The sequence below is a fragment of the Drosophila mojavensis genome, unplaced genomic scaffold (genome assembly GCF_018153725.1).
Source record: "Drosophila mojavensis isolate 15081-1352.22 unplaced genomic scaffold, ASM1815372v1 contig_36, whole genome shotgun sequence".
Lineage (NCBI taxonomy): Eukaryota > Metazoa > Arthropoda > Insecta > Diptera > Drosophilidae > Drosophila > Drosophila mojavensis.
In genome coordinates, this window is record NW_025318858.1 from 20,889,728 (window position 1) to 20,903,963 (window position 14,236).

Below are 14,236 nucleotides of genomic sequence, written 5' to 3' on the forward strand. Positions count from 1 at the left end.
AATGGAGAAGTGGCAGCGCCACATTTTGGACACAGCCTCGGCTCATCTAACGAAAGATTAATTGAACGTGCGCCAGCGAGTTATTAATCTTGGCGAGCTTAGCCGGGGCCTACATTGTTTCTAAAATATTGTATGCACTCGTCCCGGTGTCAGCTAATGGGACCGCCACTTGAGCCACGTTCTGGAGCTGCGGCAGCTGCCCTGCTGCCCTGCTGCTGCTCCTGCTCCTGCTCGTATTTCTCTTCATTTATATGCATATATATTTTTTAAGGTCTCCCCTAATTTGTTTATGGCTTCGATAATGCAATTTTTTAGTCATTCCACGTCGAGGGGCACTGCAATAACATAAATATATCCGCTGATCTGGCGGGAGCAATTACCGGGTGAGCCATATTTTGTCACATTTCGTTGTATATGCTGCGACATCTTCCGCTGGGTGAAAGTTGAGGCGTTCTTATGGATGCGCACATAACTCCACTGAGCATTATGCTGCCTCTAGTTCAGAGGCGACCATAAGCTTTCACTTTAAGATGCAAACTTTCAGTATTTATTACAGTTCCTCAATTTTTAGTAATGCCTATATGCTAAATTTAACGAGTCTTTTATAAGGATAACAACGGCAAAGGAAAATAAAAAGAATCACTGTATTTTTGATTATTTCTTAAATCTATCTGAGCTGTTTTTCGCTCAGTGCATAATGAAATATAGCGTTCGATAGCTATCGAAATATTTGATATCTATAAATTGAGAACTTTTGCTAGTTTATGACTGGCATCAGCTCATGACCTGCTAGGGCTTTGGGAATTCTGGGAACGGAACTAGACTTCGCTTCTTTTCCCCTTCTCCACCCCTCCCTCGTCTATATACACAGTTTTTATTACGCATTGAGAGAGCACATGCCAAAACTTGCCACAAAAATTGCGCAGCTGCTGCTGTTCTATTACACAAGGTTGAGCCATTGAGAATATGACGCACACATTGTTAGAACAAACAAACAGTTTTCGCCCTTGCCTCCCTTGCCTCCCTTGTGTCCAAGAAGTAACGAGTCAGACCTGAAGTTGAGCCGAAGCGCAAATGCAACACCTTGAAAGTGCTCGAGGAAGTAGCAGATAGTCAGATAGCAAGGCACCATCGGCAAAAGAGCTGTGAGCCGCAACTGGTATGTCACGGGGGGAAGTTTTCGATTTCTATGGAACACCTGGACGGCGTTGTGGAAGCGTCTAAGGTGCACAGCTAATGAGCTCAGAGCTAAAGGCGCAACTTTATGTTTTGACGCAGCAATGTCTGCGCAGCCAATGCCAGAGGGGCAGGGGGTAAATGCGTGTGTGTGTGTGTGTATCATGGTTAAAGAACATAAAATCATATCAGTGCGGTACGGTACGTACTCCTCTCTCGCCAAATCCACAATGAACACTTGCGTCATCCGCATTTCATAAAAATACAAAATACAAATCCATTTGGCTGAGCTCTCGCGCAGGGGTTGCTAGAGGAAGTGCACACCTTGCCCCATTTACATAAGCATTAGTCGGGGCACATCGCAGCACCTCGATACCAATTTCTAGTTTCCCATCGCAGCAGAGCATGTGACAATTATGGTAAACGCATGCAAATGACAATCAGAACATCATCATAGTCGTCTTACCGAGCACATGCAATGCGATCCACTTCCTTGAACCCTTTTTGGCGTGCTATGATTCTGTTTAACCGGATGGCGACGGATGGCCGACGACACGCAAGTGTTATCCCAGGCCTTTGAGAATTATGCAAATTGCCTTTGCCCTTGGCAACCTGGGCAACGGAAGGAAACGAAAGCGAATCCCGATTAAGAAGATCTTTCCCACAGTTGTCTAGGCTAATGGATCCATTATTGATCACACATTTTAGGATGGTTGATAGACTGAAGATTCTAGTCAATCGAATCGAATTGAATTCATCTTAGAAGTTTGTTTTGATCAATTTGTCATTGTTGTCAGTAGCTTCATCAAAGAGTATTTGTATTATTTTGTTAGTTTTTCGGCCCCCAAAATTCAAGTAGATTTCACGCAACCTCCAATGCACAACTTGTAGTAAAATGACGCCAAGTTTTTCATCAAGCATGGGAGCGGATTTACTGGATGTAACAACTCCGCGCCATTCGCTGCTATCGGGGCGGTTTAAGCAGAGCTTTGCCTACATAGCCCTGCAGACGCGAATGCCGGGTATAATGTCGCAGATCATCATGACGCTCTTCTCGAATAAAGCGCGGCTGCAACAGATCCATGGCAGTGAGGTCGATAAGGACTTTCATATTATAATTGAATCGATAGAGCGATTAAAGAGGGAACTGCTGCGTGATCGCAACTTTCAGCTGTTCCATGGCAATGAGCCGGATAAGGCCGAGTGGAATGCATTTATCAGCGAGCTGCCACGCCCCAAGCGATCGTTCTTTCGGGCGAGCTGGCTGCACTCCGAGTGCTATCTGTACAGGCGCATCAGTTCGTTCTTCGAGAATAGCAAGTGCCTGAAAGACTTTGATTACTTCCAGGACCTCAAGCAGGAGGATCTCATAGTCAGTAATAAAGCAATAAGCTGCCTCACCCTGGCCACACGCGGGCTAATGAAGGACTTCAAGTCCTTTAGCCGCCTGATGCGCATCAACTTGTGGAGCAATCATTTTGAGATTCAGCTATCTTCATTCATTTTCGAATCACCCCAAGATCACAGCAACATCGACGTCCTTGCCCAAGTGGCCGATCTGGATCGTCGGGTGCTGGTCGACGAGAGCCAGATGGTCTGGGACTGCTTGCTGAAGGCCAAGGGCGAGCATATCATTGTCGACTATATCTGCGACAACGGGGGATTCGAGTTATTTACGGACCTGCTGTTCATCGAGTACTTAGTGGACCAGGAGCTGGCGACACAGGTGCGGATGCATGTCAAGGCCATACCCTGGTACATATCGGATGTAATGAAACACGACATTGAATGGACCATCAAGTACTTAAAGGATAGCAAGGAGGAGCATGTCTCCTTGCTGGGCAAGAAACTGGAGTCCCTGATGGAGAGTGAGCGCATCGTCATAGCACCCATTTCGCATTTCTGGACGGGACCACAATCCTATTTCGTGATGGTCGACTCGAATTTCGAATTGTACAGGATGCTCTCGCAGGCCCAGCTGGCGATCTTCAAGGGAGATCTCAACTATCGCAAGCTGCTCGGCGACTACATCTGGGACTCCACGGAGGAGTTCATCACCTGCCTGCGCGGCTTTCGGCCAACCAATATGTGCGCCATGCGCAATGTCAAGTGCGAGGTGATCTGCGGCCTGCCCGAGGGTACCGCCGATCACTTGATGAGGACCGATCCCACCTGGATGATATCTGGCTACTATGGCGTTATCCAGTACACGGATAGCCTCAAGTGCAAGTGCGAGGCTCAGCATTCTTTGTGCTCGCTGCACACCAAGATCATATGATGCAAATAGTCTATTTGCCTCTGCTCCGTTTGCTCAGTAGCAACTGGTGAGAGGGAATCCGATGTCTTAATTTGCATTACGCTGCCAGCGAAGAAAACTCACAGTGCTCCTAATAAATGAGCCCAAATTTGTCAGCGCACTTTGCCCAAATCAAACAGCATCGTTACGCCCACCGAGCGAGTCTGCACCGCCTTCAGCTCTGCGTGGCTGCCACCTGCATTTCTCCAGCCAGCGCCTCGCCGATCACGCCGATCGCGCCTGCCCAGCGGCCCATTGGCCAATTGGCCAATTGGCGAGTGACTAATGCTGTTGGTTTTATTGATGTGGCGCACATGCGCCGCCATTTGTATGCGAGAGGCTGCCGGCGCTGCGACTCCTTCCGGATGACCAATTGGCATTGGAAATGGAAAGTTGTGAAAATCAACATGTGGCGCTGCGGAGATGGCCGAATGGTGGTCAAAACATGTTTATCGGAGGACTGTCTAAAAAGTGATATACATTCAAGTGAAATGGCTTTCATTTCTGCAAAGAACTATTTTTTTAGCGGCGATTTTTTTCTTCGATGCATTCATGCATCAAATTTTGTAATTCAGAGATTTGTACAGAAAGAAAATTAAGTTATTGAATAAGGTATACAATAAATCTATGTATTATTATCATTATGTTTTCACTTGAACTAAATTTTCCGCGTCATTGCAGATATTCAAATGCATTGTGTCCTAAGGAATTCAAATAGTTTCAATTTGATTGTATTTAATCAAAAGTCTTGATTTATATTTGGTTCCCATGCAATATTAATATCGCTTGGCTGGTTAGTTCATTCAAAAAGTGCAGCACTCCATTTCCCAGATATTCAGTTGAATAGAGCCATAGCCGTAGGTGTTCTCTGACTTTGTTCTCAATGATTTCTCAGTAACACGAAACCATATCAAAGTAGTATCAAATCTTTATCGCAAATGACTTCAAATCAAAGTCTTTTAGTTGATTGCACTTTGGTCCAGGAAACCCTCTCAAATGAGCAGCGCACAATGGCCAAAGAAAATCACATAAATTGAAATTGAAATTGGAATATTAAGTGAGCATTCCCACAACTATTAAACTGCCAAAATTGCGAAATCCACATGGGGCCGCAGCGAGTTGGATCGAGAAATTCCAATGCACACATCGACACTCAGGTACAGTTCGCACATTCCCCTAATGTTGTGTGAAACGAAATGGCAGTGGAACACGCTTGGAAACGGGCCACGCAAATATTTTCCCACCGAAAAATCCACCCCGAAAGTTTCAGCTACTGCGCAGCTGCAAATCAAAACCAAAATCAAGCAATGAAAGCAAAAGCCTCTGCTTCCCTACAATCAAAGCAACTGGCTGCTGTCCACTTGGTTTTGGTTTTGTGTTTGGCTTGGGGTGGGGTGGTGTGGGGTTGGTGTGTCGTTCGCTTCCCAGTGCGAATGCGCCCTTGAAAATCGCACCCGGCTACCTTACGGTTAACTGGTGTACCCGTCCCATTCACCGGCTCACCAGCTCGCAGCCGCCAGGTTGCTCTGGCTGCGGCTGATGCTGGTGCTTTTGTCTGATGCCGGCAACGGGAGGGTTGCTGCCTCGGCCAGGTGATGATTATAGCTGCGATTTCCACCACCCATTCAACAGCTTTAAGCGCGCAGGTATGCGCCATCAGACCAGCTGGCAAAACAGGATTCAATCACAATCGACTCTTGTTCAGCTTTGTTTTGCTTTCAATTTGCACGGGATGGAGCTATTAGCTATCACTGTTGCAGTTCCCACCCGGCTGCCAAGCCCACAGTTGTATTTGCCTGCTCGCAAGGTGCGAGTCCTAAACGGCATTTTCGCATACTCACACAGCGGCCAATCAATAGAACTCGCTTCAGTCACATTGCACCCCCAGTGCCTGCAATGTTTACTTTTAAATATTCAATAATTATTGGGGCAAACCAAATGCATCGACTGAGTGACTCATGCGAACATGCTGCCACACTGGGCAAAGCAGATAAGCGACTTGAAGCCAACGTTTGGTGGATGGATAAACGATTCAAATGACATTGGGGTACATAAATATCAAGAGTAGTACATGGAATTCAATCAAGCGTTTAGAATAGATATAAATTTCGTATATATGCTAAAGTCAAGTGAATATGTAGCGCACGATCGGAAGTATATTATTTATTTTTCATTATTTTATTATATTCATAATCATTATTTATATTATATTTAGGACATACATATTTTTATTTCTCAGCTAAAATACCAATTTTTTTTAAATATATTTTTATTATTATTATTATTATTTTTTTTTTTTTTACTTCAATATTTAATCTAGTATTTCTCACCAAAAATCAATATTTATAATAAATACATTATTATAGCTTATTTTATTTTTTTATTTTTTTATTTTTTTTTTATTATTATTTATTAAATATAACATCTTGTACATATTTTTATTTCTCAGCAAAAATCAATATTTATAAAAAATATAAAATCTTGTTAAAATTTTTTCTTAATGATGACTTTAGCACTAAAATTTATTAGAACTTGCTCCCAGTCGCACTGTTTTTTTTTTTATTAACACAACTCTTAACAACTGTGCATTTAATATTATGGAACAAGAGAAACAATTTATTTAAACATATACAAGAAATATGACTGTGCAGACCTAAGTATAGCTAGCTAATATTATGAATATGTTAGATTCGAAAAGGTAGAATTTATTTAATAAATAAAAAAAACCGTATATGTAAATATTGGATGAGTAAAGCGAAACCCAATTTTGAGCCACGATTCGCACTCATATCCAAATATCGTTTGAGCAAATATTTTGGCAAATGCAATGTGAATTTCACGATACAACGGTGCACCTTTGCTTGGGACGCTCGACCCGATGAGTGGCTGGAAAGTTCGATGTGTGTTCGCAGTCAGCACTTGGGCTATCAAAGGCACAAGTTGTGCCTAAATTATGTTCAAATTAAATGGAAACAACTGGGAGCACAATCAGCGGCAGAGTAGCTAGCAGCTAGAGGAGCTCAATCGACAGTTGACATAAACCTTTCGCCAAAGCAAAAGCAAAAGCTAAACGAAAAATGCCGCCAAAGGCGCTGACAAGTGGAGCCAGCGGAGCAACTGGCGAAAAGGTCAGCGTTTCGTAATCAGCTTTAGTGGCTACTCGGTGTGTGCACACGTAACCATAAGCATGGCTCCATGTCATCCTATATTTCACCGAGACACCAAAACTGAGACTGAGACGCCGAGGCACTCAAAAGCTGGGGCTGAGGCTGAAGCTGAGGCTGGGCACGGGCGAATGGCACTGTCAACTGGACAGCGCAACGATTGTGGAACAACGGCCAAAAAAAAAGAGAGAAAAAAAACCAAACACATTCGCCAACTGACCAAGTGGCCGGCGATTCACAGCAACAGCAACAGCAACAATAATAGGAACAGCAATAGCAACTAGTAGTAGATATGTATGTTCAAACGACTATCACCCGCTAAAATTCAAATTCAAATTTGCTTAAAACCCAACGCCCCGGCCAGCGGCCAACGAGCCAAAAGACCACAAAAATTAGCCATCGACTTGGGCGCTAATCTGGTTTTAAACTGCGCCAGCAAGCGCTGCCACGATGCGGGTGTGTACCACGCAGCTCGAGTTAGAGCCAGAGCCACAGCCAGAGCCAGAGCCAGACCCAACTCTAACCTAGGCAGCCTGCACAGCCTGGTCAGCGCAGACGGACGGAGAGACAGACTGAGAGGCAGCCGGCCGATCGCCGTTTGGCCATCGCTGAGCAACCAGTTTGTGGCACCCGCACCTGGCCAACTGCCCAACTTACGACTCGCAACGAACTGCCCCAGCCCAGACAGCTGCCTATCCTGCTCTGCTCTGCTCTGTACTGCCCTGCCCTGCCCTGGCCTGGTCTGCCCTGCGCACTCCAGTCCTAGTTGTATGTCTAGTGCTTTCTGTTTTCTGTGTGCACAAATGCGTTGCTTATATATATATACATATGTAAATATCAATTTTTAAAGGTTTTTATTAATATAATTCATAGCTGCTTATATGACATTATTTCAATACTATTGTTAATGTTTTTATTAGTATGTGATTGTCAATTTGTGAAACTAGAATTGACTGTATTCACATCTTCAAAAAAGTGGAAAATAAAAATACAAATTTATTTACTTTTAAAATACATTTAACTGATTATTAAATTTGTGTCCTTGCAAAAATAATTAAATAAAATAAAAATAAAAAGTAATACATTTCTTGTGGCTAATATCAAAGAACAAGTTATAAATACTTTCAGTTCTCTCAAGATCTATTCTCGTCTAGTCTAGCTGACAAAGGAATTAAAATATTCAAAATATTAATACCTGATTTTAAAGTGGTTTCTTTTCGATAAAAAAAAAATAAAAATAATAATATTAAGTAAATAAATATATAAAAAAAAAAAATAAATAAATAAATTTTTTTTAAATAAAAATAAAATAAATATACAAAAAAGTATAAATTTTGAACTTTTTACAATTAATTGTTTAATAATTCTTAATACATTTATTTATCACAAGCTCACTTTGCTCTAACTCAAAAGCGAACTCATAATGAAATTTAATTAATATTAATATTAATATTTATATTTTCATATATAAATATTCAAGTACTACATGCTTATATCATGTTTTTTAAAGTAATCTGTCGAACATATCTGAGATTCTATTATGGAAAACAAATATTTACCTACAATACAGAGCATAGAGTTGGCCATCATCCTATAATTTTTGCAAATAATTTTTTCTTAAAAGAAACCATTCGTTGACCATTCACAGGCATGAACATGAAACTAATGAAATTTCACTTCAATGACATTAAATTCGAATGGATATTAAACAGCATCATGAAGATTAGAAAATATGGGTTTATGCTTAAGGTGCGCTTAGTGGGCTGCTAAAAGCCAAGTGAAATGGCCAAAGATTGAGGTTTATTGGCCCCAGGCTTGAGCAGTAATGTTGTTATTGAATGTATGCATAAACAAATATATGTATATAGAGATATATAGAGATATATGTACATATATACATATAATATGAATGCCCTCTACTAGATGTCTAGACATGCAAATATTTTACCTTTTATACTTAATTGGAAATAAAAACAGGTTGTGCCTCTTACTCTTTGCACTCCCCCAACCCAAGCTCACCCAGACAAAGCACACCCATACACACACATACTCGCTGGCCGCTGAAAAGGTGCACTGTAATTCGTCTACTCAACGCCAGAGTGTGATTTGCTGATTAGCAGCACTCTTTCCGTCATATTCTGAAAGCCCAATTACAACGGCGAACAAGACAAACGGCCAAACAGTTGCGACGCTTACTTTTGCTTTTGTTCTGTTTTATTTTTGTTTATTATTATTATTTTATTATTATTATTTTTTTTTCATTCATTTTGGCCACGTGAACACCCTTATGCAAAACAAATCAAAACAGCATTAAAAGTCGTAAATCTGTGCCAAAAAGCATTGCCGGCCACAAACCAAATGCAAGCCGAGCCATTCGACCGGCTCCTTAACAACAAAAGCGGCTGCAGCATGTGCCAAAGCCAAAGACCAGGCCCAAAGCCTCTTGGCCACAGAGACACTTGGCCACTCGAGACGCCGGCGTCGGCAACGTCAACGTCGACATCGACGTCGGCGACGGTGGCAGCGGCGGCGGCTGTTGCGATAAAATATGAGACACTGGGGCAGACAGTCAAATGGTCGTAGAGGAGGGCGAGTGCGGCTGGGTGGGAGCCATGATTCAGTGTAAAAATAGCCAAAAAGAAATATCCATAGAGACGCATACAGACATAGATACATATATGAATGTATATATATTTAACTGGGTAGACTCATACGTCCAGGAGGTTGTTGGTTATTACTGCATTACCAATGACAGCAGCCACCGCCGAGACGCCACCTAGCGGCCCGAATGAGGCAACTAACCTACCTGTCAGCCCAAGATATGAAAAGCCTTCGATTTTGCCGGCAACTCATATGCAGATACATACATACATACACACACACTTATGACTGTGGGTTCCTAATGCGGGGACTGCCATAATGTCATAGTGTCGTTGTGGCTGTGGTTGCTGTTGCCGGTTTCAATATTTATTTATTTGCGAGTGCCTCGCGCAATGCATTAAAGGCAATAAAATAAATAAAAATTGAAATTGACTACGTCAGAAAATTTTGGCATTCATAATGCATGAGTTTTGATTTCTTAGCGACGTCAAAGTGCCAGCAGAAAAAAAAAGTGCAGCAAAAATATTAAATAAGAATATGCGAATGATCATTTTGACTGACTCACAGATATCCTGTATGTAAATAAAAATTCAAAAGAGGACTTTTTTCGCTTGACTTCAAACTGTATTTCTATAAGACTTTTATATATTATTATTTAAAACTATATTTGTGCAAGTATTAAAGTATTTGATTTGAATATTCTTCTTTCAGTATCTATACCTATAATAGGGTACCATAGGCTATATGTACTATAGTATTAAATACAGTCCTATAGGTTCTATATTCCACATTTCATATTATCATCTTCCCCTAGATGAGGTTCCAGCTAAACTTCTTTCTGTTTGTCTTTGTGGATAAATTCATGATACCCATTCCTTTAACATCTTACTTGCTGGGTATTTTAAGCCTAAGCTAAGTGCAAGAAATCACTTAAGTTTGCAGATTTATGTTAACTACTCGACTTGTTATAATTGGTATATTAAATGATTTAAAAGCTTGCCAATGCGCCAACACAAACAGAAATCAATTGAATGAAAATGAAAATGAGAAAAAAAGAAAGAAAAACGTTATCCCAATCCGCAGCCAGCCATTTATATGGACTGCCTGTCTATAGAGAGGGTGTAGGCAATTGGGCACCGAATCCGACAAGAAAAAAATAAAAAAAATTATGGAACTCTGACTCCAAGCTCGACTCCGCGATGGCTGCAACACGGAGCTGTGCCTGAAACTGGCTTAATATTATTTATGAGCCCAATATGCGCGATATCACGTAATAATCACGCACATAAATGGCCAGTTAAATGCCGGGGACCTCTCGACTCTCGACTCTCGACTCTAGGCTCTCGGCCAGATCTGTGGCCGGTTGCATTTCATATTTCATTTCAAGTGTTATTTGCAAAACATGTACGAGCGGGGCGCAGATAAAAAATTAAGTAATAGATTTTGTCGCTGCGATAACAAAAAAGTGCTAAAATATTTTAAAATGCGTCAAAGCTAATTTATAGGACACATTTAGCGAAAAGCGAATTGACCAAAATTGGACCACCACCAGACACTGTGCGTGTGTGTGTGTGTAAGAGTGTGTGCGTAGACTTAACTGGGCAATTGATAAAAACGAAAGTTGATCTAACGAGTTCCATGGCAATTGCCATTTGATAGTTGCTTAATAGCTGAGGATCACATTCATGAACTTTATGGAATATTTCTTTTCCATCTTTTTTTTTTTTTTTTTTTTTTTTTTTTGTAAATTTTGAATTATGTTTCTGGTTAGCTTTTTAATGTAAAAATTTTATTTATGCTCAGTAGATGATATTTCGTATGATGTTTAGAAATATACATCTGAATCTGTAGACGTGACTGTGTCTCGATAATTTGTACCTCGCTAAATCGAAACCCGCGATAAATTGAAAAAATTCTATCCCCTTCTCGATAATTCTCGATAATTTAAATTTTATTTGTAAATCGAATTATTATCCCCTTGTCATTTCGAATTATTGGGACTCGACTGTATATAGATATATTGATAAACATAAATTGATTTATTCTTAGTAGATAATATTTGCAATTTTTTAGCAATTTTTGTTTGTTATGTGATTTTTCATAATCAATTTTCAGTCATGCATGCTTTTATCATTTTCATTTAAAGATACTTGGAGGGATAAGAACAGAGACGCCGAACTCAGATCAGTGAGCTGCAATAATCGATCAAAACTCTTTTAAACAATGTCCAATTGCATTAAATAAACTGAAATTGAAGAGCATAAAAACTAAAATAAATTAAATATTCTAACAGCTGCATTATTTTCAGACAAGGTGTTACTCTAGGATCTTCATAGAATTCAATGTAAAATTCCACTAGAATAAAACATAAGATTTAATACATAAAATTTAATTTTGCTTATGCCAGCTGTTGTATGTTGTTCGCTTTGGTTAGAGGCAATTCGAACATGATTCACCGTGCGGCACATGACCATTAAAATGTGCTCACAAAGCGGGCTGATCGGCTTGTCAATTGCTCTTCAATAGCAACAACAATGAGTGAACAACAACATCGCACAATTACAAGAAAATTGCCAGCGATTGATGTTCATTGGATTCGCAATAGGCCGTCATCATTCCAGTTCCAGCAACCACATCCATGTCCGATTCCAAGTGAAAAGCGAGCCGTGACTGCCATACCAGCAGTAACAACAACAACAACAACAACTGTCCAGCTACAAGTCGAAAGACGAAGTCACAGTCAGAGCCAAGTCTGATGCTGCGAATGACAGTTGAATCACCTTCATTTTTAATGGAGACAAGTGTCAGTAATTTATGCACAAAGGCAGGCTGCAATCGAGTGGTGGGCCGGGGGCAGCAGCTGGCCAGAGGAGGATGCTGCACAAACAAGCGCAGAAATTGATGCACAAGTTAAACAAATTAAAATCGATTGTCGGCCCCAACTGCAACTATTCTGTGGCCATAACTGTGAACCTGAGCTCCGAGGCTGTGTGGAGCGAAGGCCCAGCCTTAACCAGGGTCAGGCCCAGTGCGCGGGGTCAATGTGAATTGTGTGAAAATGACCGCTGCACTAGAAGATCAATTTCACGACTTGACGACTTCTCTCTCTCTCTCTCTCTCTCTCTCTCTGTCTCTCTCATTCGATCTCTGGTCTCCATTGCTGTGGATTGTAAGCGATCTTGGCACTTCATTATTCACGCGCGTGCGCCATTCAAGGCTCGCGGAAATGTCAATAGCAAATCACTTAATTTGTTTAGCAATTTTCGCCGCCCGATCTGCAGAGCCATAGAAAAACAAGAAAAAAGAAAAACACATAAGAAACGTGTAGAAAATTGTATGTAAAGAAAAGGAAAAGAGACAGAAAACAAATCCGCTCACGATGCCTTCAACTTGGACTTGTTGGGCAAATTTAGTCAAATAATGTAGAAACATTATCCCTGCCCGCTTGTACTTGTGGCTGTGATAATTTTGTGGACTGCCCGCGGGAATAAGTGCTTCGTGCTGTGGGTCAATCGGGTCAATAAAGTGCTGCAATTGCTGCGAGCACAGTGAGAAATTTATGAGAAGCACGTAGAGAGGCGCATATTCAGAGGCAGTGAGATGAGCCAAGACCTAGTTCAACTGGATGTGGACCTGATGTGTAAATTACTTATCACATTTTATATATCATACTTCATTTTAGCTTTTCGGCCTTCCCAAATAAGTTTAATGAGTATCACGTAGAGAAGCGCATGGTGACAAAAGACAAAATGACAAAAGATATAGAGAAAGCCTTACGATAAATCAGCAGTAAAAAGCATGAAGTGTTCGTATGAAAGATCAGCATATCAACCCCAGTTGGCCACATGACGCCACCCATATACACTCACACACACACGCACACCCCTAACAGGCACACACCACACCCACATCACATGCAATCGCACAACGCGTGGCGCTGGTCAGCCCACAAAAAGAGAAGAAGAAGAAGAAGAAGAACTAAACTTTTGGAGATGGCAGCCAGGCGATAGGGAACGCGTGTCAGAGAACAACAAGTCAAGCCGGAAAGCAGACGAGCTGAGCAGGACCTGCAGTCCAACCGGGTGCACTGCACGCACGCAGGAAGGTGGCGGCGCAGCGAACGTGCAAAGTGTGGGTCACGTGTCGCATATTAAGAATTGAATGCCGCTCAAAACGTATGTCAACTATGTATGTGCTCTGTGTGTATTGGTGTGGCAAGGGTCAGGTCGCTGAGGGTGTGCAGGCAGCCGTAACGCGTGCAACTTGCAACCCTCTCAGTCCTCGCAGCTCTCATAGTCCACCCGCTCGTTGACTTTCGACCAGTGTGGCCAGCCAGCAAATTATGCGACTGCTGTGACGTCGACAAGTAGGAATAACATCATCAGGCAGGCGTTTGTCGCTCGTTAATGAATCAACCCCCACGCTTCTATCAGTCTTGCCATTTAATTTGGCCTAATTTAATTTTTGCTGGTAGCAATTTGGGTAGCTTCCAATCAGCGCGAGTTTCATTCATTCTCTCTTGTTTCTTTTTTTTTTTTTTTTTTTTTGGTAAATTTTCGCCACCCGCCCCACCCTCTGCGATTGTGATTTGACAATTGTGGGAATCTTTGTGCTGCAATATGTTAAATGTCAGCGAGCAGCCCAGTTGCAGCCCACCCACCCCGGCCGAGAGTATGTGAAACATGTGCAATGATGCATAGCCTCTGCTTCCTGTGACCTCGTCTGTGTCTATGTGTGTGTGTGTGTGTGTGTGGGAACCCATTAGATGATCTATCCATCTCTATATTGTTGTTTGCATTCGGCAGTCAACCCGCAAGCCAAATACAATTTCCAATTGTTGACATTCAGCAGCGACGACTCGTAATAATTGATAACTGTTTAGTCACTGCCCGATTTTCGACCCAACGACGAGGGGTCAAACACTAATGACACTTGGCTTTCTTAATTGTTTTACTGCCTCTATTCGATCAGTTTGTAAGTGAAGTGCAATGCGAGGCAC

At 41.7% G+C, this 14,236-nt stretch overlaps 1 protein-coding gene across 1 annotated transcript; it reads left to right on the forward strand.

The window, feature by feature from the left end:
* The first annotated feature begins 1,950 nt into the window (after positions 1–1,950).
* Positions 1,951–4,116, forward strand: LOC6577444 (damage-control phosphatase ARMT1). Its single transcript, XM_002003375.4, has one exon. It carries the CDS (start codon positions 2,072–2,074, stop codon positions 3,452–3,454), a length of 1,383 nt encoding a protein of 460 aa, XP_002003411.1. The 5' UTR covers positions 1,951–2,071; the 3' UTR covers positions 3,455–4,116.
* The last annotated feature ends 10,120 nt before the right edge of the window (positions 4,117–14,236 follow it).